The 27,307-nt window shown below is 37.5% G+C and overlaps 1 protein-coding gene across 2 annotated transcripts in view; it reads right to left on the reverse strand.

The window, feature by feature from the left end:
- Nucleotides 1-1,280: 1,280 nt before the first annotated feature.
- DTWD2 (DTW motif tRNA-uridine aminocarboxypropyltransferase 2) overlaps nt 1,281-27,307 on the reverse strand; it is a 100,122-nt gene continuing 74,095 nt past the window's right edge. Inside the window, exons 5-7 of one of the 2 annotated variants that reach the window (XM_074855802.1) lie at nt 6,910-7,038; nt 2,388-2,537; nt 1,281-2,189 (exon numbers count right to left, since the gene is read on the reverse strand). In XM_074855802.1, the coding sequence (XP_074711903.1) occupies nt 2,112-2,189; nt 2,388-2,537; nt 6,910-7,038 (357 nt within the window). In that variant the 3' untranslated portion in view covers nt 1,281-2,111. Of the gene's footprint in view, nt 2,538-6,909; nt 7,039-27,307 lie in introns of both variants that reach the window. The other variant, XM_074855803.1, reaches the window with a different exon arrangement.

Consider the following 27,307-nt stretch of genomic DNA (forward strand, 5'->3'; position numbering starts at 1 on the left):
ATAAAATGCCTGGAGGTTTGCAATGAATTGTTTTTCATTTCTTCAGCAACTGCTGCACAGTGATTGATCTAGTATTGTAGAACACAGGAAATGAGCAATTAAAGGCTTCCCTGCATCCAGCATTAGATCCTACAAATCCTGTTAACCACAGGAGCAAAATTAGAAGAACAAGAGGAATCAACAAAACTAAAAAGTGCTTATCGTAAGCTGTGTGGAATTTGTCCTCTCCTGAAAAACATGAAAACTTTGCACAGAGTGCACGCATAAAATATTTAATGTAGCATTATAACAATTAAGACAACTATTTCTCTGATCCTGTAATTCTAAGGCATTTTGCAGATGTGTGTAAATCCCAGGCTGTAATACAAATTTCTTTCTGTTCTCCATAACATAAACTCGTATTTTATGAAAAGACACATCTAGTCTTTTGTCTAGGAAAATAATCTTCACATTGTAGGTCAAAAGATACACTACTGTTCTAGATGAATCTAAAATAAACTAAATTAACATATGTAACACTAAATGCGAACATCGTCCATATAAGTAAATACTGCATTAACAGTGAAGCCTAACTGATACCCTTGTTTCCTTAAGGAATGCTTTGGACTGTGTCCCAGAGCACAGATTCCCAGCCCAGCACGAGCCATACCAACCCCAGTACTGACTTGTGTGCGTCACACAAAAGGCTGCGCACACAAGTTGCATAAGACTCCAACTTCAGACTCCAAGCTAGTGTGGAGATTGCTGCGCTGGGCTTTGCTACAGGAATAAACATGCCCTTTCTCTGTTCCAACATGAACAAAAGTGCATCTACACTATCATTAATCACATGAGACTGTTTTGCTTCAGATTTGTCAAGACTAATTCAGATTTGCTGAATTTAGCGACAGATACAGGATTTATCTAGACTGGGAGAAGAGAAAAAGGTTATATAAACTTTGCTAACATAGCCAGACAAATTAAATTGTTAGTCCATGCCTAAACAAAAGGCCACTATTAGCTCAGGTTAACTAAAACTTCTTAGTTAATCTCTGACCTAACTTTGACCTCTCTTGTTAATTGAAGAAATATTTTCAGTTAATATATTGGTTAGCTGTGTTTACACCCCCCACTTCTGTAGTTTCTTGCCTTGCAGCTCATAAATTAAAGACAAAATACCTTTTTCTAAGACTAATTAGTACCCAATTAGCTCCATGTTGTTACCTAGAGTGGAATCAATAGTAGAGACAAACATTAAGCATTTTAATCTGTTTCACGAAGGAGGCATTTATGAACTTGAAGAAAGGAACATCAAAACCTTTATTTTACTTCTTTTTCCTCCAGATCATAAAATATTACTTCACAAAGCTTGTAAAAATACCCAAATCTTCCCCTTCTAGTGATTCCCATTACAAAGAGGTACAGTTATATGACTGTTAGAACAACTAATTAAAGAACACATGTCAATCTAAGGGATTTGCAATCATGTTAGTAGGTTGTATCCAGACACAATAATTTGTCATTGAATCATACTTCTTATAGACCTGTTTACACTGGGCTTGTTTAATTCCTTTAGTATCATAATCTTTGTATGTCAGGGTATGGGTATCACGTATCCATATCCATAAAGTGTCCACTTCTGCGGAAGAGTAGTTTTTGCTCAAGTGAAAGTGAAGCACCTGAGTTATAATTCCAAAAACAATTTCTCCTTTTTTTTTTTCTAAGTTGGAAGTGTTCAGGTTCTGGTAAAAACATATGCAGGCTTAATTTAAAAATTAAGTCTGAGACGCAAACTAAACCCGACTGCATTGTAAAATGTATATAAATTTATGAAAAGGAATTCTAATAATGTAAGAAATAAAAATCTCAGAGTTCAAAAGAACTGTACAAATAGCATGCCTTATGTTCATCTGAACTAAGTAATACAAGGAATTACAGTTTGAAAACCTATTGTAACTAGATACTGAAGTTAAAATACTCAGCAGAAATTCAATATGCTTCTAAATGCTGAAGCCTTACCGTTCCATCACATTCATATTCCTTGTCTTTTTGTACTGATAAAAGCTTCCCCAAAGTAAATTTATCCAGTCATATTGAGCATCATACCTTGTCACTCAAGAGATAACATAACTCTAAAATATGCGCAGAGTTTTCTTCTTTTCTGTAGGAAATGACAATGATCTTCTATCATCTGAACAAAGGCACCTGGTCTAATGCAAAAATGAAAAAGCTTGTTCATTATTGTTTGTCACATTGGTAGATAAAACTCTTGCCTATGAAGGGCCTAAAAGTTGTTTTATTACAGCACAGTCAACTGTTTGGATCAAATCCAGATTCATATTTATTTGCTAGCTGCAAATAAATCCCACTGTACTGTCAGTACAGTTTTATATTTTAACATTATTCACCAAAAGCTCCATTCTTCTGAGTTTGCGCTTGTTCTTTGGCATTGGCTTGTTGTATAAGCCATTTTTGAGAAGATGCTCCTTGCTGTGATGGATCTGGGCACCATGCTGAAGCTGGAAAGAGCATAAAGCTTGAAGTGGACGGAGTATAGTCTGCAGAAAGATGAAGGGTTGGGGGGAGACAAAAACCCCAACCTTTTAGTAAGCTATTTTAGAGGCATCAAGCATTCTAGGTTTTGTATTCAAGGGCTATTTAAAAATGCTGATAAAATATCATTTGGATGATAAATGCTGATAAAATATAACCTTTGGAGACACAAAGGGCACAGCTGAATAAGAGATGTACTAAAAAGAAGCCACATAGTAGGCATACATCCATCTACCTGCCGTCATCCCTTACTGCTTCCTTGGACCTACTCAATCCTGACTTCAGCCCCAGCTACATTACTGTAAATTACAGCTTTACCTTGACCTTAGCAATGCACTACAATCAATTACTGTGGTTAAGCCAAGAAGCTGTAAAAAAATAAGTAACAATAACTAAGTTGTTTGTGCTTGTATGAAAATACCTTGAAGGCAGGGTTTTAGAAAGAGAGGAGGGACTCATGACCAAGGCAGCTAGACTGCTATCCTGGACACTGGACTTATCCCTGCTTCTGCCCAGCAATATTATGTAGGACTAATGAAGCCATACAAACCAAATTTATCTCAAGTGGTTCTTAATTCTAGGTTCTTCATTTTCTGGTTGCCTGACTCAGTATCACGAGGCCTCATGTGCAGATGTGTAAAGCAATCACAAATGTAACTGCAGTTAGCAGGAGCTGAATTTTTACCAAGTAAAATGTGACTCCTTCAAGTACTCAGGAAAATCAAGCAATTGGGCATCAAACTAGGTGCCCATTTTTAACTTCCATGGCTCTCGACTTCAATTCATCATTTTATAGGCTAGGAATAGCACTCAATTCACAGAGGGTATAAAAAAAAAGTACGAATGTTTAAGAAGCTCTTGGCTATTGCAACATTTACAGAAGCACATTTGAGAAACCGATAATTTTGACTTTGGAAAGTAGGCTGGGCCAATTCTGAGTGGTAGGGATGAAACACAATACAGGACTGGGAATTGTAGACACTAACTGAACATTAACCCTGGACCTGAGTAAGACAGAAGTCCTAATGAAGGAAAAATATGCCAACGTTGTTGTAGCACACCAAAGGAAAAAGTAAATATACAAAACTCACTTTAATTTCATTATTACTAATTCTTCATAGGTTTAACTTCTACAACAAATAACTACCTCTTTTAGCATAAAAGCATGTGATATCTGTACCATCATAAAAGATACACAAGTTTCTAGAAAAGTTTCTTTATGCAGAGTTACAATTTCAGAGCCATATTTTCTCATGTGGGCACACACTGTCCCGGTCTGGTTCTAAATGATTGATTTAATGTTGAGGTGACTCTCTAGTGTCACAGAGGTAGACACAGGCATGGCATATTCTGCACTATTCCAATTGCAGAAGCAATTTTTGACCTGGGAACCTTTTTTAGTAGGCAGAGCTCAAGTACCAAAATATTCATTATCTGATAGAGAGGGATAGGAGCACCCTAGGGTGGACACTAGAATGTAGTGAATACATGGATGAGCTTTAAATCCCTTTTCACAGACCCTTCTGTACTGCATTCTGGGCACACAATCAGATTGCAGACCTGAATCTCTGGTGCGAAACTACCCGTAGATCTTTTTCAAAAGGCTTATTAAATTGATATTACTAATGCCAGCAACAAAAGATTTAAGAAGGACATTATCTTAATAACCTCTTCCATCACAGGCTAGGCAGATCATAGCTTGCAAGGAAAAGGCTAATGTCCAATTAGTATTCTTTGACCTGGGATAAACTTAAACTCAAGAATTCCTCTAATAAGTCCCAAATTCCTCTAATGACGCGTAAGAGCTGTGAGCTGACTGGTAGGAAGACATAACCCAGTGGGTAGCACTCCACGGCTGCAGGAGTGCAGGAGGTCAGTGGAAAAGGCTTACAAAAGCATTTTATATTCGAGCTAGCTATGAGGGGGTATTCGGATCATCTCTGCTGTCTAGTTTTTGCAGAAAACAACTTACTACTTTCCATGTAGTAATATACTCAATTGCCTGTCTCAAACTGGATCAGCTTTTGGGGTTTTGAGAGTCAAAGATCACCTTATTATGCTTTGACTTCAGAGGATCATTTAAAAATACTGATATATTTTAAAAGATAATGGTTATATGACTTCAGTAAATATTCCAAGACCAACACAAAAGGAAATTAATCCTACCTGACTGCTAAGTAAATGAAGCTTTTTAGAGTCTAGCACCAGTTATTCTCAATGACATTTGTCAGGCCAGTACTTTCACTGAAAATTAACCATAAATTTAATGGTAGCTAATTACTTTAATATCCTATGTAAGAGAGATAGAAACTTTACTGATACTTATCTCCAAATTTTCTTAAGTTTCTCACATCTTGGAAATACTTTTTCTTTTTAACAAGTTGTATAAATATAAAGATATTTTACAAATTCCCAAGAGCCTCAACTGATAGTACCTGAGGTAATACTATTCCCCACTATTAGAATATGAAGAGACTGGTGAAAATACCTGAATGTTTCTGACAATTTTGTTCTCAACTAAAGTAAATAAACATTTCAAGGTTTGTATACATATACAGTGCCTCCTAACATCTATTATAGAATGTATGATTTAAAATTAATAAGCTCTTTTCACTTTAATTGGCTTCAGGTTTTATCTACCATTAGGAAAAAACACAAGAAAGTCAATGGCACAAAGTCTTTGACACCCAGCACAAAAACTTCATTCCAATTGCCACATTATTCAGTACCAATGAACCACTAATCAACTAAATCATCACCATGCTTTTCTGGCCTCATGAAAATTAGACATCAGACTGATTATAGGCTATAATCTCTGCCAAGTTTAATAATATCTGCCTTTGCTACAAAATACTAATAATACTTTAGAGTAAGTATAACTTCGGTAACAGAAGAGTGCAACATGTAAATTCCATACGTTACAGCAACTGAACAGTTGTTAATAGTTAACTGTTAACTACAGTTATTTAACACAGTACATAAAGCAAAGTAGTTTTCAATATACTATAGTTAAGAAATACTCAAAAGAAAACTGTTTAAAAAAAGAAGATCAAACTAGCATGTTATATTTGTATGATTTAGTACATTACACATGCCTTGTACATAGTATATGTTTTGAAGTTTTGCAGTAAGGAATGTCAAGAGAACTTTGAAAAACAGCAGAGGAAGAGATAACTAGAACAGCACATCTCTGCATTATCGCCCTGCAATATACATAGTAGTACTTCTATTTGTTTTGGGTTAAATCCCCAATTGTCATCTCTAAAGATTTTTATTCTGTATGTGGCAAGCACAACATGTATTTGGTGCCTTATAAACCAACTTTTTAAAAAAAGTAATGTACAGGTGAAGAGAATCTGAGTCACTCTTGTCATCGTATTTAGAATTACAGGAAGAAGTGTGCAAGAAAGTAGCACAGGATGAGAGAATGTGATGGGAAAGAAGAATGAGGTAGAAGGAAAGAAGAAGCTGGAAGACATTAGGAGTGCTGAGTTAAAAGCACTTAAAAGGTACAAGTGAGAAACAGTGAACAGAAAAGACAAATGGAAAAAAGAGGGAAGAAAAGGGAGATTGAGTAACAAGTAGAGGAAAAATCTCAAATCCTGAAACAAATTAACCTGAAGACTGCACAGTGAAAATTTGTAAAGTGGAAGTGCCTGGGGAAAGGACTAGACAACTCAAGAAAAGGAAGGGAAAAAAAAAAAAAAAAACAAGGGAAAAAAAAAGCAATTGAGGAGATGGGTTGGGCAGGTAGCAGTTGTTTTCAATAAGCAATCTGTAATTCCATACACAAATGGAGTACCATAGTAAAACTGGTCTGTAAGATAAGTAGTCTGCATTCAGCCTTGACGGACATTGCAGCACCAAATACAATCTGTTCCAGGACATGATCTGACCCTAACTGGTACTTTAAATATCATCAAAGCAAGATTTTTAGCCCTGAATCCTGCCCAGGTTTATCTTCAGACAACTCTTTGTGGCAAAAAAGCTAATATAATTCCATTGTGGTATAGAACAAAAAAATACCATACTAGAATTTAACATTTTGAAAAAAGGAATAGCAAAACAGTCATTCAAGACCTTTGTATCTAACAAGTTCACTCAGCAATCTGACAGCAATGTTGAATAAAGAATAGGAAAACTCTAGACACTTTTGGAATATGACAAGAAAGAGTCACAGTAATCTGAACATAGTAGAGTTAATAAATATCTGAAGAAAAATAGTTTCTATTGGTACATTCTTGTTTTAGTTTGCTATGCAACAAAACCATTATAATGTTAAGATTTTGACTGACAAATGTGACATTAATAGCCAAGTGCCTTTGCTGCCCCTCTGGTAGTCATAAAAGAAAAACTCAGGTGTTTAAAATTACATACCTCTTGTATACTCTTATTTTTTTCCATGATAGTAAGAGCAACAGCTGCACATTCAAGTGTAGACAAACAGGTGTTTGTTGGCTGAGTACGAATTACGTATTGACTTGAAATATTGGGTTTTAACTGCACCTGAAAAATAGCAAACTCTACTAAAATTAACAGGTCAGTATAGCAGACAAGATATTTCTCCCCTACACTAAGCAAAACACAGGCCCTTCCCCTGCGTGGTCAGTTGCCTTCTTTGCTGTTTTGTCTCCCAGTAGTCAATAACCCTATGCTACTGTTAAGTATAACATTATAATACCTTTGAGTCACTATCAGAGACAAAATTGCACATTTATTAGTGTACAAACATGTAAATAAAATATAACTGTTTGTTAGAGAAATTTTAGCAACCAATTTCAGTTGCCATAGATATCCTATAACAAAAATGAAACTTTTCACTTATGCTTGTTTGACTGCACACTCTGAACATACACACACAATCCCATACAATGTACAATGACTGTGTAGTCACTGACACTATTTACCTTGGTGTGGTGGTTTAGTCCCTGCCGGGGTCTGAGACTACGCGGCCGCTGCCCCTCCCCCACAAAGGGAGTGAAATACAAAACCCCAGGGCTGAGATAAGGAAAGGTTTAATACAACAGTGCAACAGCAACACAGCAAACAACAACAATAACAATAATAATAACAGTAATAACAATGAACAGAGCAAAATATCTACCAATACAGCAGTGAGAGGACCGGTTGCACAAACCCCACACGCTCACCGATCCTTCCTGCGCTCTGGCACCAGGATGTGAGGTCAGCATGGTATATGATAACCCGGCTAGAGCTTCCCCCCACTGCTGGGGAAACTTAATCCTATCCTGGCTAAACCAGGACACTTTGTTAAATATTATTTGTCAAGTTCTAAATGAAAGACTTTTAGAAACTACATTTATTGATATAATGTACTAGGTCACTGGTTAGAACTATTCGCTCACCTAAGTCATGGCTGAAAATATTTTATTGGCTCTGCCTCAAGTGATAACCACTCTATGCTATCTCACAAGTTAAAGATCTTTAAGAAAAAGAAATTTAATTCAATCACTATGCTGCCTGTTTTATCAGCTCCAAAAGCTTTTACTGAGTTTATAAATGGAGGTTGAAACGTCATAAAATTTACACTATTAGACTTTGTGTGCAAATTCAGATATTATTCCTTTATTTCTAAAATTTCCATTTCCACATATGTTTAAAATACAATTTGTCAAAGAAGTTAATGTTTTAGCAACATTGTCACTACTCTTAACCAAAAATTTTCAGTTCCTTTTCCAAAAAATTGTAATACAGTGCAATAAACCCTAAGGAATTATTACGAAAGAGCAAGTCAATTTTCTTTTTTTTTTTTCAATCTCATCCCAACAACTGTTATTTATTATTTTCTTCTCAAAAACTGAGTGACTGTTCCCCATGGCCATCATAATATTGCTACCATTCTGCCCGTCAGAGGTTTTTCAGCATTCCTCACTTCATTCAGTTTTTACCTCTTCATCTTTCTCTTTTTTGCTTTTATTTGTAATGTTTCATTTTCCTTCATCTCTTTTACATGCAATCACCCATTCTTAAAAGTTCAAGGTATCTCATTTATAAAAGGGGAACTCCAAGCTGCTGAAGAAACATGAATTAAGATCAAATTCCAATGCTTCACCTGATCCCAATGTAATGGGAATTAAAAATAAATAAAAAGAAGGCAACAAGAGAAGAGGAAAGCCATTCTGGAAAGGACAAATAAGCTAGCTACAAAAGCTCTCTATACTTAAACACAGGAAAAGACAGAAGAATGTACCTTTGTGACAGAAGGTCCTAACTTGTTTACCAAAAAAACCTTTTTTTTTTTAAATGCTAATCTCGTTATTGCTTGAAGGACCAAAACATGCACATTTCACAATGTTTTAGAAGCTTCCAATGAGGATTGTTTAGATAGTTTGGAGAGATTACTTTCAACAAGACAAATAATACATACTTGGACTGAGAAATTGAGAAGATGAATGCATGTTAGTTATGTAAAGAATACAGCATACTAACATGATTTTTGCATTATATAAAAATCCATGTGTATTCTTTTCACAGCTGTAATACTGGAGGTGTTATTTTAATTAAATAATTTTAAAATCACATCGTTCAAAAACAATTTTCCTCCCTTGAGTGAAGATCGATGCTTTAGCTATTTTAAGTCTGCTTACTGTAATAATTACCTGGAATGCACTGTATTTTTAATCAGGTTATACAATTACCAACTGTTAATTAAACTGCAAATGCACCAATGGCCTCAAAGCACACATAAATGCGTCTTTCCTGAACATACTTACTGTTCTTAGATATTTGAAAGTAATGGTTACAGGTGATGATATACAGTTATTTCCTGCAAATTCAATAGTCATCTCCACTTAGTTTTAAAACTCATTTTCATTTTCTGCAGCTATTCAGCATATTTCTGCAAATGAATTGGCACAATGTATTACAAATTACTCAATGAATCCCTATTACTTACTCTAAAGTCGAACCTGATATTTCATATTTAAAGTCAAGATAGTTGAAATAGTTGATGATTCCATGTCGGCAAACTCAGGGTCTTTAACCTCTAACTCTGTAGTCTGACTGTTGAAAGAAACAAATTTATATCTAGCACCTTATTAGCAGATTATGCTAGCTTTACACTATACTGGAAGCTTATCACACAATCTTTAAATTAAAGTCATACTGTAGAATTTTAATCTACTGTATGAAAGATGTTAACAGTTACTTGGATATTCAACAGCAAATTCAGTCCACACGCTGGGGAACAGATCCAGGGCAGATTTAAGAATGACGTCAGTGGAATATACTAGCCTTTATCAACTACATTCTTCAATTTGGTATTGAAAAATCAAAAGAGAATAAACTGATTTAGGAGAGAAAATGTAGAATTTGGACATCAGTGTATGTAATGAAATGCAAAATAAAATTAAGCTGAAATCAATATTTTCATTTGTTGTTCCTCATGGTTTGCTTTGTTTTTATGCTTCCTTTAATGGGACCATGTATGGATCTCCATCATGACAAAGTAGAAAGGCTAGTTATTTCAAGTATACAAAGATCTATGCTGGAGGGAGATTTTAGCCCCTACTTAGAAATTCCTGGATAGCTATTAAAAAAACAGGATAAACTCAGTCCACTGTTTCTCCAGCATGTATCCTGAGCAGCAGAACAGGCACATATCCACACTTTTTCTCAACAGCTGACAGCCACATTCTTCATAGCATCTCTTTAGGAGGTTGAAACCACCTCATGGACTACCTGCAGGCACACTGGCTTCCCCCTCCTTGTACATGGACAACAGTGCCTTAAGGATTTTTTTTTTTAGGAGCCAGAAATAGTTCTGTCTGCTGGTTTCTATACTTTGTTTCTTGGGTGTCATGGTGAAAAACTTTGAAGATCATCAGCATTTTAGAGAAAGGAAAATTATTCATGATTGCAAGGCAACTTCTATGGAAGAAAAGATGCCTGCACTTCACCTTACACCATGAAGCCAAAAAGTCTGTAAGTGCAGGTCTCAAACAGGTGAAAATGTATGAAAGGGCAACCTTCCATTTCTAACAGCAACAGCAGCAGCAACCAAGTTTCTTCTTTCCTGGGAAGAGTGAGAGAGGATGGAAACAAGTGGTCCCCATCCATTTTTCTAAAAAATTACATATTCACTGGGATGAGATGAAAATACCACAATACAGACAGCAGCAGTGCTAGAGATGAGAGGACGAATACCTGATCAGGACAACTCCCTGCTACAGTTTGTCTCTTCTGCTTCTTTCAACAAACATGCATTTTAACCTACTCTTTACTTCAGAGCAGCACAGTATCTAAATAAGTGATCCTTAGTCACCTAAAATACAGTTAGGATAGCCTTTGTCTATCACAAATTGGATAAACCCACAAAATGACTGATTGTCTATCAGAAACTAGGTACACTCACTGAATGAATACAACACATAATGAATGAGGAGCTCTACCAACTCAGAGCATAAACTGAATGGTAAGGCAAAGCCAAAACAATCTAGAAATCCAAACAAATTCATGTAGTGAATGCATATTTCAGACATGGCAAGAATATTTTCTTGAAAAAAAATTGCCTAGATATATGAAATATTCACTGTTCTCAAACGTAACTGAGTAGGAGGATGACTTCACTCATTTTCAGCCAACAGGTCTAAAACTTGCCTTGCCTTTTGAGGAGTTAATAGTTTCAGGCAGGGTATTGCAACAATCTCATCAAAGCTTCTGCACTACCTAGATGGATTAATTCTTTGTCACCTGCACGTCTCAAACCCAGCTAAACAAGCTTAATTCAAAGTTACAGAGATGTTCTCCACAGGTAATGTAAACAAAATCAGACAGTCTATCCCTTATACTACACTTCAAAAACTCGGAATGAGTATACGTAAATATCCTATTCAAGTACATTTCAAAACAACATTTATAGTATTTTATAACCACTTCTCCATAAAATGATAAAGATACCATGATACAACAATTTACTTTTTTTTTTAGCTGTCAAAGTAATTTGCAAATCATATGCATACTTTGGAATAATGTCAGTTACTAACAAAATACAGCAATGTCAAGTTGAGAAAACAGCAGCCTATTCAGCACCACTCACCAAAATAAACAATAGCTTAAGACAGAAGATGGAAACTATCTAAACCAATTCAAACTAGAGAGAGGAATTTAGATAAGCTGAATGCAATTACTCACTGGAATTTAGCCAAGACACTGAAATTAGCATATCTATTCTCTTTATAACTGCAAGGGAGTTTGGGGGCTTAGTTTCCAAGCCATCAGAAGCATGAAGCAAGACATACAACCAAGTTTCATTTCTACGTGTAACTCAAGACCCAGGGTTTCCAAAAGCCTGAATGTCAGCAGTTCTCACAGGCTGTTACATGGACTTAATAAACACTGACTTCTCTGCCAGTGCACCACCCTCTTAGCAAATGCTACAGCCTCTGAGCATTTACAAAGTATTTGAACCAGAGTAAAAATAGTGACTCTTCAGTATTTCCCAGGGCTGAGTTCTTCCAGGGCCCTCTTTGGAGATCCCCCAGGCAAGTGACAACCCAGCTGATCCTGTTCAGCTGTTCAGAACTTATGGAAGCAAAAGTGTTGCCTTGATAGGGTCAAAGACCTGCTGTTTGAAATTTTAAAAATTTAAGACAATAAAGACAAGCAAGTCATTTCTGATCTTATGATAAATATTAGGACTGGAGCTCTTGCAGAAAGCTCTAAGTGTATCTTCAGTCCTCTCCTTAATGTCAATATCCTTATCCTTTTACCTTTTCTATGCTGATCTCTCCATCAGCATTTTACTAGCTTTACCCTCCAAACAGAATTCAGCATTATGCAAAATAATATTTGGAAAATAGTGAATCCCCAAGAACACAGAACAGCTATAAAGTTAGTACACCTGTCTCACAGGGCACACTCAACAATTTTTGGTTTTGTCTGTTCTGTTTTCTGCAGTTAGAATACAGGCAGCTCAAAACAGGCAGAGGAACAACATATCCTTCTGTGGCTTCTATGAAAAACCTGGTACTTATTTTAAGATCCCCTCCGCTTTTGTTTATATTGATAATGTTCCTATAAAATCTGAATTCCTGTTTGGGAATTCAGTTTCTGAACTCTCAGAGAATGAAGTAAGCAAGTACTATCAGTCATCCTGCTCAACACAGGCAGTAGTTATTGTTCATACATACTGCTAATTTAACAAATGTCTTCCAGAAAAAATATCATTAGCTATCTTTATTAAAGGAACTCAAAATGCACAACAAAAACTCCAGAAAGAGTACAACCACATCCTGCCATCTCGCCCACCATTCTAGAAACTAAGAACAAACTGCTTTTAAGGTGATGAAGAAGAGCATTCTCTGTGTGCTACTGGACAAACTACCTCAGACTGAAAAGGGAGTCAGGCATGGAAAAGATCTTTCACTCAGTGTCCAGTTGGCATGAGCACCTTTTACCTGTAAGCCAAAACAAACTATTTTCTAAACCTTATAGAAATTTCATGCAGTTAAATAAAATTACCTTTGTGACAGAGAAGATAGTCTCAGCATGCTACTGAAATTTAATCAAGAATATAAATGTTATTTGGCTCAAAATCTTGGCGTTAATTTAAAGTGACATCTTAAGAGCACTCTGTTTCTAAATACTGGAGGGAATAACTGCCATGTAACTGTCACAAATAGATAGCTTGAAAAGGTACACAGATGTCACAAAAACCTCCGTCCACTTTGCATGTCTTCTGACTGAATGTTTAGGCATACCCATGACATTCCTGTGTAGGTTCCATGTCAAATCATGAAAAAAGTCACAATTATACTGTAACGTTCGGGTAATCTTGAAGGAATTTGTTCAATTTCTACAAAATGATAAGATACCTTGCACGTTGTCTTCACAATTTCCAATGAACCCCAAAAACCTTTGTGTTTGGGTATCCCACAAACCCTTCCTCTCGGGCAATTTATGGCATTAGTTTACACTCCAGAGTCTTATCACTACAAGCCTCAGGATAGCTCACTGCTGCTGTGATGGGAAGTGTGGTAAATATGTAATATTCCATCTTTGCAAGAGAAGCATAACTGCTTCTGCTGAACAGTGGCTGTGTGTAGGTTCTATTTACACCCCTCTCAGCCTCTGCAGAAGAACCTGAATTCAAAGTCGCAATTCAGATTAGCTCTTTTGCAGGTGAAAACCAGAAATCTTGTGCACCTATAAAATGCACCTGTGTAAAAGCAGTGCCCAGAATTTCTTTCACCAAATAAGTCATTAATGTATGAAAATACATTAAAACTTCCATGCACTTTCAAGAATGCTATTTCTTTGCTTCTGAAACCAAAACAATTTAAGAACCAGATTCTATTGCTGTAGGGTATTACATGCTAAAGATAAATGGTCCAGAAGAAATCAGTAGAGCTACTCACTGAATGACGTAATGCTCATTATCTAAATATACATGATGTCTCCTTGTTCCATGACTAGGCCAAATAACACCTTTTTTAAAATCATCACATCTGTATTTCATTATGTCTCTTTCCTGTTACTGTATAAACAAGTATGAAGAAAATAAATATCCTGTAATTTGATATATAGAAAAATATTTAAGAATACCATAAGTACATTCTGGGAAAAAAAAATTTTTTAGTGTTTCACAATATTTTGACCTTTCTTTTAAAACACCTTTTTGATGAGGATAATTCAGATTGTACAGAGTGTTTCTCTACTGTGTAACTTGCTTCATTTTAAGACACAGTTGACTGACAGGAAGAGACATTACATTGCAAAAGGAATCTGTCCTTCACAGACAGAGATTCTTATGTCACATTGCTACAGAAAATTTTTTGGGGGAAATGAAAAAAAAAAAAGAAAAAAAAATTGGAAAAAACCCCAAAACCACAAGTATACACACTTGTATACCCCACCCCTGCCAAACTTTAAGTTTTTAGAGTACTCTTACAGTGCTTCAGACAAATTTGTTCAACAGAGATTCTTTCCCAAGAGCTGGGCAAGGAAGCAAGAAAATACTGTCTTTGAAAAGTAAATTGGAATAAATGCAAAGCTCTTACGATTGTACAAGATAACATTACATTTTCCACATGTAAAAAACCGTGGTAAATCAACCAGGGCAGAAAAAACCACTGTAAACAAAAAACATTACCAACAGCATCATTGCTCTGCAGAAGAAAAGTTTCTCACATAGCAAGCTTCCCACTTTTTAATTTAGCTTGTGTAAAGACTGGAGAATTTGATACATAAACATGAAACTTCCATTTATTAAATAGTTGAAAGAATTGCAAGCTAAATACCTACTAAAGTTTAAAAATAGCAACCAAAATAGATCATTTCTCTATATCTGTAATCTAATTTATGTCTATATTGATCATCTTTACACATGATACTGTATGAAGTTAAGATAAAATTCAAGTTCCAAAGCACAATTTTTCTTGCAGGAAAACATGGTAATTCAAAATACTTAGTACCATGTATGCAGATTGTTTTGAGAAAGTCCAACAACTACCTAATAATTCCTTAGGCTACTTATTTCTCTCTTTAACGCATTATGAAATCAAAGATTTACACAAAGACAGAATAGTTTGCAGTGGCCTTCTTAGCACTTCACTTGTTTTATAAAATATTTACAACAGTCTTCTTCTGCCTATGCAATAATTTCTGAAGTGTTTCCACCAGGATTCTGTTATTACAGTTTTTGTATAATCTCAAATTTTCAGCACCTTCTCAAAGACGCTAAGAGAATTCAACAGTTGAGCACTTGTCACATCTTGCAAAGTCAAATAAAATTTTCTCCTCTTTTAGATTGTCAAATAAGGTAGCAGAAACACCTGCAAACTTTAGTAGTTCAGATGTATCATCAAAGTAGTCATATCATCAAAGTAGACATAACATCAAAGTAAATATTTTTGGAAGTTATTTCAGGTGCTTATGAACATCTGCATACTTTGAATCCTTAACATTACATACAATATGTATGGGATAAAATTACAGAATCAATGCTTCAAAACATTTCCCATGATGTCTGTCATCATTTATACCATGCATAGAAAATGTTTAATATGAAATAAGTGTCCACCTCAAAAGAGGTTTGGAAAATAAACCAATGCCTACCTAAGAACCTTTTTTTTCAAAGAAGAAAACAGGATATTCTGGCTTACACTTAATAAATAAGATGTAAACAGCACGTAAATATTAAAAAAAAGAAGTAATCTCTTCAGTACAGCTGCTCTGCAGAAAGTAGTATCTAACTTACTGGATAAGTAAAATGAACTTTTACATTAACGAAAATCTTCATCAGTAAAAGTTATCTAAGATGGCATTTTCTAAGGTTTCAAGACCAGGCTGCTGACAGTGACAGGTAAGTATCAGCCTCCAGTGGTGGAAGGAAATTGAAGAAAGCTTGTATGCACATCTCCTGCTTCCCTGGAAGATAGGACATTGGACTTGATGTCAGGAAATAACCTGAGCTCACTAAATCACAGTGTAACTTCAGGCAAGCCACCTTCCTTCTCTGAGTTCAGTCTCTAGCTCTAAGATGGTATTTACCCAATGCTGTAAAGAACTTTGGAAGCTGAGGGAAGTGATGATGGAGAAGCCAGAGACAAACCAGAATCAGTTAAGTATGGCTACTGGAGATAAGAAAAAGAGCATTCTGATACTTTTTTGAGATATATTTCTAAAAAAGCTATGGATATGGCAAGGAGAAAAAAGCAAACAAGAATTATACCAATCTATCTAACATATAAGGATAAAGGAAAATCAAGGTTGTCTTCACTATTTCCTGTGTGTTTCTTGCATAAATATTTTGAAGCACAAGAAGCACTACCAAAAAAAAAAAAAAAAAACCAAAAAAAAAACCAACCAGCAGGCCTTACTATCCTTAAAGGAAGCAAAATAGTATGGTCTTCACTTAAAATAGATTACTGAAATAAAGTCCAAGTACACACAAGGTGTAGTTAATAGTTCAAATTCCTGTAAAAAAAGGCAGCCTGAGGCTGACCCAAATGGCTTACATAAAATTAAGAGCTAACAGAGAGCGAAACTGTAAGGAAAGGAAAGTCTTCACAGCTAAGGCATAACAGAAGATAGGACTGACCTAGTAATATGTGGACTATATATTTTGCGCAAATAATTGACCTAGCCTCAGGTTCTGAAACTGCAGGTTTTTATCTGTAACTAAGGAATGAAATAACTTAATACTGTCATTACGTAAAAATAATTATATTTAAGTGCAAGTCATACAGGGCATGCGTGGCACTTCATAAAATGACTATGCATTTTTAGTTAATTTCCATGCATTGTAATTTTTTGTATTTAGAGAAAGAAAGATCCAGAAATTATTTCTGGTAATATCTCTCTTGCTCTGCTTACATTTAAAAAATGAATGTCAGGGAACCAATCAATATTTTATGCAGCACTATTCTTTTAATAATTAATATAACAGGAAAGTGCTGCAAGTAAATTCAGTCAGTGAGCAGAGTATGGATCCAGAGAACGGGGTCATGAAATGAAGGAAGAAAATTTAATAACTTGTATTGTCACAGCCATTTAACTTTAATTACCTGCAAATATAAGAAAATTGAAAGGGAAAACTAAATACCTCAGTGTCAAAAAGTAGCATCAATGCAGTGACGTTGTTCTTTGGAATCTACTAATTACTTCTGCTTTCTCCAATTTCTTTTCTTTCTTATTAGTATAGTAGTAAGCACTTCCTTGGACAGGGAAAAAGCAGTGGAAGAAGCCCCTGAGAAGAACTTTGACAATGGCACAAGGGAACATGTAAAGAAAGACTGAAGAAGAAAAAAGCCTTCAATTGAAAGCAAGCTCAATCAAAATGAAAAATATTTCTATTTTCTTTTTACAAAGTGTTCATATCCCATGAGCACCTCGGCACAGGTACAATGGTACAAAATCCACAATTGCTGCTGAATTGTTCTAGCAGCAGGATATTCAGATATTCAGCGAACAGTCTGACAATAATTATGAAAGAAAAGGCAAAGAAATAAATTAAAAGCAAAGTTTCCACACAAGAGTGAAAGGTGTCACTTCTGACATCTGGCAAATTACCTGAGACCTTTCAGTCACAAAGAAAATGTCACTGTATTGAAAGGTAATAAATACATACTTACGACAAGAAAAATGTCAAAGTGGACCAGTGTCACTCAAATTAACCTAAATGTCAGAAAGACAGACTCTTGTAGATTGCTCAGCATCGTATCATCTCAATGGTGCATGAAGTCTTGACCCAAAGTAATTCCCAGTTCTCTCCCTCTGATCTCAGTCTTCTCAAACAGCAATTTCTGCCAGTCCTAGCATAAAATACTTTGTTCTTTAGGGTCCAAAATATTTTTTGAATTTTTCAGTTGCAATGGGACAGCAGCTAAAATCTGAACACATGAAACATTTCAGAGTATGTAAGAGATTTTAATGATTATCTTTCAAGTCATCATACAGCAGAGAGTATGACCTACTTACTTAACAAAACCAGGTTTTCTTGCTACATCAAAAACCACATGATTTAAAAACACCAACATAACTCCAAATAAAAACTTACTATAAAAGCTTGCAAAGGCTTCCACAGCCTACAGGTAACTGGGCACTCCTGTGGGATTATTAGCAAAATCACTACTGTCATACACATATAGATAAAAAACATTTATAGAACAAGTCAGTGAAAACAAGGGATTTTTCTTCCATTAGTGTGAGGATGCATGGTTAAATGCATACCACTTTCTGTGACCTACATTAGTACAGTTTTCCCCACTGCAACCATTGCTGGCTGGCCTTCAGTTCTGATTTGCCTCCTGCCCACCTGCACCCCTTATTCATCACTGTACCTCTTTCCTTTGCAGAATCAAAGTGAGCATTGTCCATTTACTTAGGTTCTACGGCAAAATTTGGTATTTAATCTCTCTCATGCAAATTGGAAATTGTGACAAATGAAAACAGCTAGAAAAACAGAAAGACAAAGGGGAGGATAAAAGGGATAAAATGTATTTACTACCTGGCACTATTTATTATTGGTCCTCATATATTCACTTGCCTAAGTCCCGTAACTGTGGAGGATGAAAGAGAATATTTTTCTTTGCATCTCCTCAGCTCACTGAATAGGAGATTTTATAAAAACAATTCAGAGAGCACATATCAGAAAAGGAACAAACAAAGATGCAGCCAGATGACAATAGTGATTTTTGGTATTTTTCTTCCTCTTTTGTTCTGGGTGTTTTCTGTATGCAGATGAATGCATGTTTTTATATTTCTATTTTTACATTAACTGTAGTCTTCTCTCAAGGTGTTCAGACAGCTGCCTATACATCTGGAGAAGAGAAGGCTCTGGGGAGACCTTATAGGCCCCCCAAAGGAGGCCTACAAGAAAGCTGGAGAGGGACTTTTATGAGGGCCTGTAGTGATAATGGCTTTAAACTGAATGAGGGTAGATTCAGATTAGATGTAAGGAAGAAATTATTCACTGTGAAGGTGGTGAGACACTGGAACAGGTTGCTCAGGGGGCTGTGGGTGCCCCCTCCCTGGAAGGGTTCAAGGCCAGGTTGGATGGGGCTTTGAGCAACCTGGTCTAGTGGAAGGTGTCCCTGCCCGTGGCAGGGGGATTGGAACTAGATCTTTAAGGTCCCTTCCAACCCAAACTGTTCTATGATTCTAAGATCTTAAACTGTATTACACTCATGTCTGTAAGCACTAACTTCATTAGAAAGACGTTTTTAACTTCCTCTAGAAGGAATTTATCTAAATGGCAAATTACTTTTTAGAATAGCTGCTTGCCCCAGCAAAGAAATTCTTCTGATTTTTGAACATGCTTTCAGAAACAGACTGCTACTCCTTCTTTAATCCTCTACACATGAAAACAGCAAATCCTGAAATAAATTTTTATTATCTAAACATACCAGAGGAATAGACCACAAAACCCACTTTCTGTTAAAAAGTGCATCGATATAATGATTCTCACACCTTTAACCATGTATCCTGGTTTTGGCCAGGATAGAGTTAATGTTCCTTGGGCTGGGAGGAAGCACAGCTAGAGGGCCGGGCCAGGATCGGTCACTGGAGTATTCCATATCACATGACATCATGCTCAGTATATAAGGAGACGGTGCTCTCTCAGTTTCGGTTTCCCAGTTGGTCGGCAGTAAGATTTCTGGTGTGGTTGGGATCACTGCTAGGGGCGGGCTGCGTACCAGTTGACGGTTGGTGAGCAACTACTGTATATTACCCATTTGGACTTATTATTGTTACTGTTGTTTTGTTACTATTACTAAATTCATTTTTTTTTTAATTCAGCCTACAAGTTTCTTTTTTTTTTTTTTTGTCCCTCCTCTATTTCACCAGGGAATGGGGGGGAAGTAAATGACTGGCCATGTGGTGATTGGCTACTGGCTGAGTTCAACCACAACACCATTACAGGTTGTCTATAAACTCATTAATGACTTTACCCATCATTACTGGAAAAATAAGAGAATTAATTTCAGCTTCTGCTCAACTATGCAAGCTGACAGTTTTGTATTGATAATTCTAGTATTGCTGCAAGTTGAATTGCTGGCAGAAGAACCTACTGCCAACTACAATTTGATGTCCTATACCTGTTGACACTTTTGCATTTTATCCTATCTGCCATACATATTGCCTTAAAACAGATGGCATTTTATCACTTCCTGTCCAGCATTTAATCTGTTTTCCCCCATGAGCTTCTCCTACCTAGTAACTCCAGTGGCACAACTAGAATTGAAAAGCCGGTGGATCCCTAAAGGAAGCTTTTTTTAACTTTTCTTTTAAACAAAAGGAGTGGCAAGAGTGTTTTGAGCCAGCTTGTTTAAATAAAGATCCCTTTCCTTGCTTTCCATACTCCGAGTGCAGTGCCTTCATTTCAGTACTGCTGATACAGTACTCAGTGAGGTCCTGCCAATAGTTTGAGCATCCCTTCACTGACTCCTACAGAAGAAGGATGAGAATGCTCTTCCAAAGAGTCCTTAGGAGGACAGCATTTCAACCAACCTGCTAGATAAGACTTACCCCTAAGCATCTGTGAACCCATGCTCACTCAGCAGAGGCAGCACAGAAACCATAAAGTCAATCCATTAAGTGCTACTCAGTTTGCACAGCATGAAGTTTTGATTTGAGCAACAAGGTAAATTGGCAAAGAATTCCTAAAGCAGATGTTGATGTGACTGACTTTGGTGAAAGATCAAAACTCTGGAAACTCAGAAAGCAGTTTGTGTTGACAACTTCCCAGACATATTACAAGACGGTCAGTGAACAATGGGAAAGAAAGAGAAATGCGAAAGTGTTTCATAAATATTTCATCACAGTCTTCCAAATTGTAACATACAGATTTGGACCACATTTTTCAGAAGCTGAGAATAAGCAAAAGTTCCTCCTGCCCCATACATTGTCAAAATTCTCTTTCATTGACTGTAGTTCAAGATAGCATATAGCCTTGACATTGAAAATTTCTAGGGCCTTTTTAGAAGACAGCACATCAACTATAAACTGGTAGTAACACTTTGATTAACCAGTTTATGAGGTCAAAGACCATAGCTTCCAGTTATAGGTAACACCTTTTGTAAACCTTTCCTTTCTACTGAAGAAAACGAAGTATTTTGAGGGAGGTTTTGGAGTACTATGGTATTTTAAATTATGAATAAGCATTCTTAACAACCTGATTGTATTGTCTGCAAAATGAAGCATGTTTAGTGGACTGTGCCCATCATATGCATGGAGTGAGAATGTTACACAAACATCAAACAGAAGGGAGCAAACAAAGTCAGCAGGAATGATCCTTTTATAAATGCAGTGCTGAGTAAGAATATTTGTGTTGTATCTTGAACTTTGCAGCTTATTGCCACAAACAAGCTCATAAACAAATCACCCTGAAGGTTTTGGCTCAAAACCATTGTTTACCTGCAAATGTGCAACTTATTTTAATAGCTTTTTGATGATGCATTTTACCACCAGATTTCTAAGATCCCATATAAATATGAGTAATTGACTGTAAAAAAAAAAAAAGAAAGCATATACTAGCATTTACCTCACCTACTAGTAGGTCACATTTTTTCCGAGGTCATTCAACAGTTCATTTCAAGCCCATAAAACTGTGTAACAAAGAACACTTAATTCAGTTAGAAAAATGGGGCAAATTGAATGTAAGAGAATGTTTAATTACTCTGGGAAGAATTTGGCTAGGATGCCTGAGCCAATAGCCCATCACTCAAAGAAGACATCATAAAAACCTCAGGGGTTTTTTGTTTGTTTGTTTAAATGAGTTGAAAGCACTTCAGCAAAACAGCATTTCCAGCAACAGGGGCTCCTTAAACTCATCTTCCCTGGTACAGATGTCCCCCACAAGAACAACGGCAACGGAGTCCTGACAAGGTGAGGCACCAGCACAGAAATGAAGACCTAGGACTCGTGCTTTGTGCACTAATTGCCAGGGTGTTGGTAGCAGGGGCAGGAGGGCAGACCTCGGTGGGAGGAGGTGCCCTGTGCCTGACACAGTCAATTCCAGAGAACTCCACAAGGGACATGTCCTGCTTCAAACCCATGCCCTGGTGGTGGCCTGGAGCCTGGGCCATCACTAGGGGAAGACCAGGACCGTTTAGCAGAGCTGGGCAGTCCAATCAACAGTCTGTGTCAGAATAGCAGGGCACTAGTGAGTGCTCAGCTCAGAAGGGAACCAGCAACCAGCAGTGCTCATAATGGAAGCTGCTGCCCAGACGATGGAGTTAAGAGAGGGCACTGCCAGACAGTGGGGAGCGACTGTCCCAGACAGTCACGCACCCCAACATCTCGACAGGAAAAAGAGGAGCCTGATCATGAGTTAACAACACAGACCAATCAGACCACTCCAGTTGCAGTTCTTCACTCAGAAGAGTGAAACTATCTAAATGACGGAGACCTAGAGCCATTGCCCCAGGGAGACGCTTCTGCATGGTGTGTTGGATTTATGTGGCAAGGTTTGGGGGAGGAGCGGAAGGGAGGGCTGCAGGGGTAGCTTCTGTGAGAAGACACCAGGAGGTGCTCCCATGTTGGACAGAGTCAGTTCTAGCCAGCTCCCAGATGGATCTGCTACTGGCCAAAGCTGAGCCTGTCAGTGATGCTGGTAGCACCTCTGTGAGAACGTATTTAAGAAGGAGGGGAAAAAATTGCACAACAGCAGCATAGCTGTGAGAAAGGAGTGAGAATATGTGAGAGAAACAGCCCCACAGTCAGCGAAGAAGAAGGGGGAGGAAGTGGTCCTGACACTGGAGCAGAGATTCTCCTGCAGCCTGTGGTGAAGACCATGGTGATGTAGGTTGTCACCATGTAGCCCATGGAAGGCCACAGTGGAGCAGACCTCCACCTGCAGCCCATGGAGGACATCACTGCAGCAAGTAGATGTGCCCTGAAGGAAGCTCTGACCTTGTGAGGAGCCTGCACAGGAGCAGGTTCCTGACAGGAACTGAAGCCCATGAAGAAAAGCCCATGCAGGATCAGGTCTTCTGGTAGGACTTGTGGCCCCACGGGGAACCCATACTGGAGCAGTCCATTCCTGAAGGACTGTATCCCATGGAAAAGACCCACACTGGAGCAGTCTGTGAAGAACTGCAGTCCATGGGAAGGATCCACATTGGAGAAGTTCATGAATGATTCTCTCCTGTGGGTGGGACCCCATGCTGGACCAGGGGAAGAGCATGAGGAGGATGGGGCGACAAAGTGTTATGAACTGACCACAACCTCCATTCTCCTGTGCACCTCAGGGGGCAGAAGGTAGAAGAATCAGGAGTGAAGTTGAGCCTGGAAAGAAAGGAGGGGTGGGGGGAAGGTAGTTTTTTAGATTTGTCCTTATTTCTCATTATCTTGCTCTGCTTGACTGGCAATAAATTAAATTAATATCCCCAAGTCAAGTCTATCTTGCCTGTGACAGTAATTGGTAAGTGACCTTCATGTCCTTATTTTGACCCACAAGCTTTTCATTGTATTTTCTCCCCCTGTCCTGTTGAGAAGGAGAAGTGATAGAGCAGCTTGCTGGGTACCTGGCAGCCAGCCAAGGTCAACCCACCACAAGTGACTACCACAATGTGGGGAAACTGGAGCTAGGGAGACACCACTGATAGCTCCAGAGAGCAGAGTCCTGAGAAATCTAGGCCCATGTCACTTATAAATGCTGTCCTCTGTAGGGGAAAAAGGCTTTGGGATGAGCTGATGGAGGTATATGTGGAACAATGGGTCAATTCTGTTGCTTCCACAAAAGAGACGCCCCCCAGAGTGATGAAGTTTGGAAGACATGAATAGATGAATATGGAAACAGCTATGATGGTCAGGATGCATCTTTTGTAGAGACAAGGGGTGGAGGTTGTTGAAATGTTGAACCTGAACCAGGACCTACATCCTGACAAGCAGTGGAGATTGCAATGCATATAGATGTTGAAACCATCGTAATGCACTTGATATTGGTGCTTTGCAGGGATGACAGGTGGAGTATCACTGAGCACGTGTACATATTGCTGCCATGTCCATTCCTTTTGTCTGGTAGGAAGCGCAGAGTTTATAAGACATGTCTATTAACATTCTGGTGACAGTAAAAGCAGAGCTTGCAATGAATGTAATATTTTGCCAAGGAGAAGGATTGAATGTATTGGCCATAATTGTCAGGGTTTTGGTAGCAGAAGGGCAGCAGGAAAGTCCACAGCAAGAAGAGGCCAAGGGCTGCCTACTCTGTAACAAACCCACCACAGGTCACAGCTGAGCCCATCAGCCAAGCATGGTGCCTCTGACGCAACCAGAGGAGTTTGCAGTACAAAAACCTATTTAAGAAAGAGTGGTAAATCAAAAAAAAAAAAAAAAAAAAAAAAGTAACAAGGCCAGAGCAGGAGAAGGCAGACAAAAAGACCCTACCAGACCAGGAGGAGGAGACAGGAGATAAAAGACAAACTAGCAGCAGACCAAGCAGAGACCACAGCTGAAGCAGCAGCCGCACAAGTAGTAGCTGAGTGGTGGGATGCTGAAGGGACCACCTGTAGAGGAACCACCATGCACTGCTCCCAGCCTCCTGCACCATCCATCCCCTCACTGAAGGGGCCAAGTGTAGCATGCAGCAAGGGGCCTGGAGAACAAACCGAGGGAGAAGAGGTTTCACAGAGACAAGGGGAGCCTTCCTTAAGTGTGTGTTTGTTTTCTTCTTTCTACTACCAGAATCAGTAATTAGAAGTTTGTTTACTGACAATAAATTAAGTTTATTGAAATTACACTGAAATCAGTAAAACTGTTTTGCCTGCAACAAACCTGGCAATAAAATCATACCATAAGCCAATGAAGAGTGACAGAAGAAAAGGAGATAATACAAACAGGTTGAAATGCTGAGACTACAGAGAAAGAGAGAAATCAGATCTGTGGAAAAGAGGCATACCTCTGGCGTAGCAGAATAGTATTCAAACCTGAAAAAACTAATAAAGCAATGCTACAAGTAAAGTAAGCCTACCCATATATTCCCAGCAGTAATGCAACAGCATGGCAGGGTTCTGCTTCCTGCAGCTGTGTTCTTCTCAAAAGTGTTTAATGGCATTAGCTAAGTGTGGCTCCAGCGCACTCTTGATGGCTATTTTAAAGGAAATCTGTCTTCCCTCCTTAATTTAGCCACAGAGCAGAGCACCAAAAGAGTGAGAGCAATTCTGCCATTTGTAGATCATCAAGCATTGCACAAAAGGTCCAGCCTTGCATTAGAAAGTATGTCTACACGGTATTGCCCACAATACTTTTAAGAACCATGTCTCTCACCTAATCCTCAGTTCAACAATTTTGCAAAAGCTGAAGCATGCATGGTTCTGTGTTACTACAATCTGCAATGGGGAGGATTTTATTCCTCTTCAACCTTGTAAGGAAATCCAATTAATTGGATTTTCCCAGTTATTTAAGATGGCATAATTTAAGAAAAAAAAAATTAATATGAAAATACTTCTATACAGATGTAGAAGAGTTATCTAAAAACAAATCCATGGCAATCCACCTGCAGATTGTACTGAGTCATGGAAATGAAGTTGGAAACAATTTTTAAATCCATTGTATTTTTTCTGAGATCAAATTATAAGAAATTGCTTTTATGAGTAGGATGGTTCTGTATTTTAATGAACAACTCTGTATTAAGAAAAGTTGAAATTACTTTTCTGAGACAACAAAATCTTCTAGACAACCACAGACCATGGAATAAACAGTGTCTTGCTTTTGCTCCCATACACACTTGTCTATTAGGACTTAGGAAAAGATACTAGTGATAGTCACCCTTTTTCAGAGCTATAAGCACTTGTCCAAGAGACTTCAGCTTTTCAACTCCAGATTTGTTTTACTCACAGTTACATGTATATCTAACTGTAATAATTGTTACTATATAAATACAAATGTTTAACTAATTGCAAACAATTAAACTGACAGAAGTATGAATTGACAGATGGATAAAGCACAAGAGTTACAAAGTTCTTCAATCCATTTTATTAACTCCCCTGTTTGTTTCTGACCTTGCTGAAGTACCTTACATTCTGTGTAATTCTTTTTTCCAGTCTATAAAGTGACACTGTCTCCCTTCCACTTTGAAACAATGAGCTGTTTAGACAGAAGGCAATCTTTAGAAACTCACAGGCAATGTAAGAACCAATCCCCTGGTTTTAGGTAACATAATTTTGTCTTGGGGTTTAGGAGTTAATCATGTCTTCTCCCACCGCCTTTGGCACAACAAACTAGAAGCTGTTGTTGCCTCTGATTTCATGCCTCATCAGAAAAAAAAAAAAATTGTATTTCAGGATTTGCAAGATAAATTTTTTTATACATTGTATAAGACTGTGAACTAGTCACCAAGGCCACAAAATACAAACAGGTAAAATTTATAGCTGAACATGATAAAGAGACCACTCAGCTGGAATAATAAATGCTGGACAGGGTATTACATTACATGACATGGATGTAAGTCTACAAAGGCTGTATGTTTAGAGTCTTGTACGAAGTTCATATATCATCACATTTGATTACTACTACTTAACAGGATGTCAACTAACTGAAATCCCACTTCTAATTAACTTCAAAAGAGGTAAAATATCAGATTGCTGTACTGGACCTACAAATTATTTTTTTTTTAAATTTGTAGTAAAGAGGTGTTCCAGGTGTCTTTGGTGAAGACATTTCAAAGCAGAAAGTATCTCATCCACAGTGGTATTGCCTAGGGACATGCTGATTTAACAATTCCAAATTTAGTCCTGAATTTGAAGTATTGTCTTGTGGGTATGTAAAGTCCAAAATTTACACAGATAATGTAGTTAGATACTTGAATTCTGCCCTTAGATGTGACTATCTTTTCAAGCAAATGCAAGAGTTACTATCAAATGCCCAAGTTCACAGGCTCAAGGACTGCAAGAAAGCCACTACTTAAACTATTGAGCAGGTTCTTACATTAATATTTAGTAATTGCTCAGTGGTATGAGAAAGTCTGTGGAATGAAATTTCAAAACTAAGGACCAAATTTTGCTATCCTTTATTTGCACAGTAAAATACTAAACTCAAATAAATGTAACTGATTTGTCATATGAATCAGAGAAGCAAACTCTGGTCCTAATTTTTCTTCTTAAATGTTAAGAGCTTTAAAATTTTACTTTTAAAAATAAAGCACATCTAGCTGTCCCCTTGATTCTTAACTAACCCTGCAGAACCACCATTCCTCCAGAATGCCTGCAAAGTTTTTAACAATAGCAGTCACGTTCATGAAAATATTTGAAACAAAATAATTTCTAGAAAAGCTTTTGGCCTTATGACCTTTCAGGTGGTGAGGCCAAAAAAA

The sequence above is a fragment of the Strix uralensis genome, chromosome Z (assembly GCF_047716275.1).
Source record: "Strix uralensis isolate ZFMK-TIS-50842 chromosome Z, bStrUra1, whole genome shotgun sequence".
In the NCBI taxonomy this organism is placed as follows: domain Eukaryota; kingdom Metazoa; phylum Chordata; class Aves; order Strigiformes; family Strigidae; genus Strix; species Strix uralensis.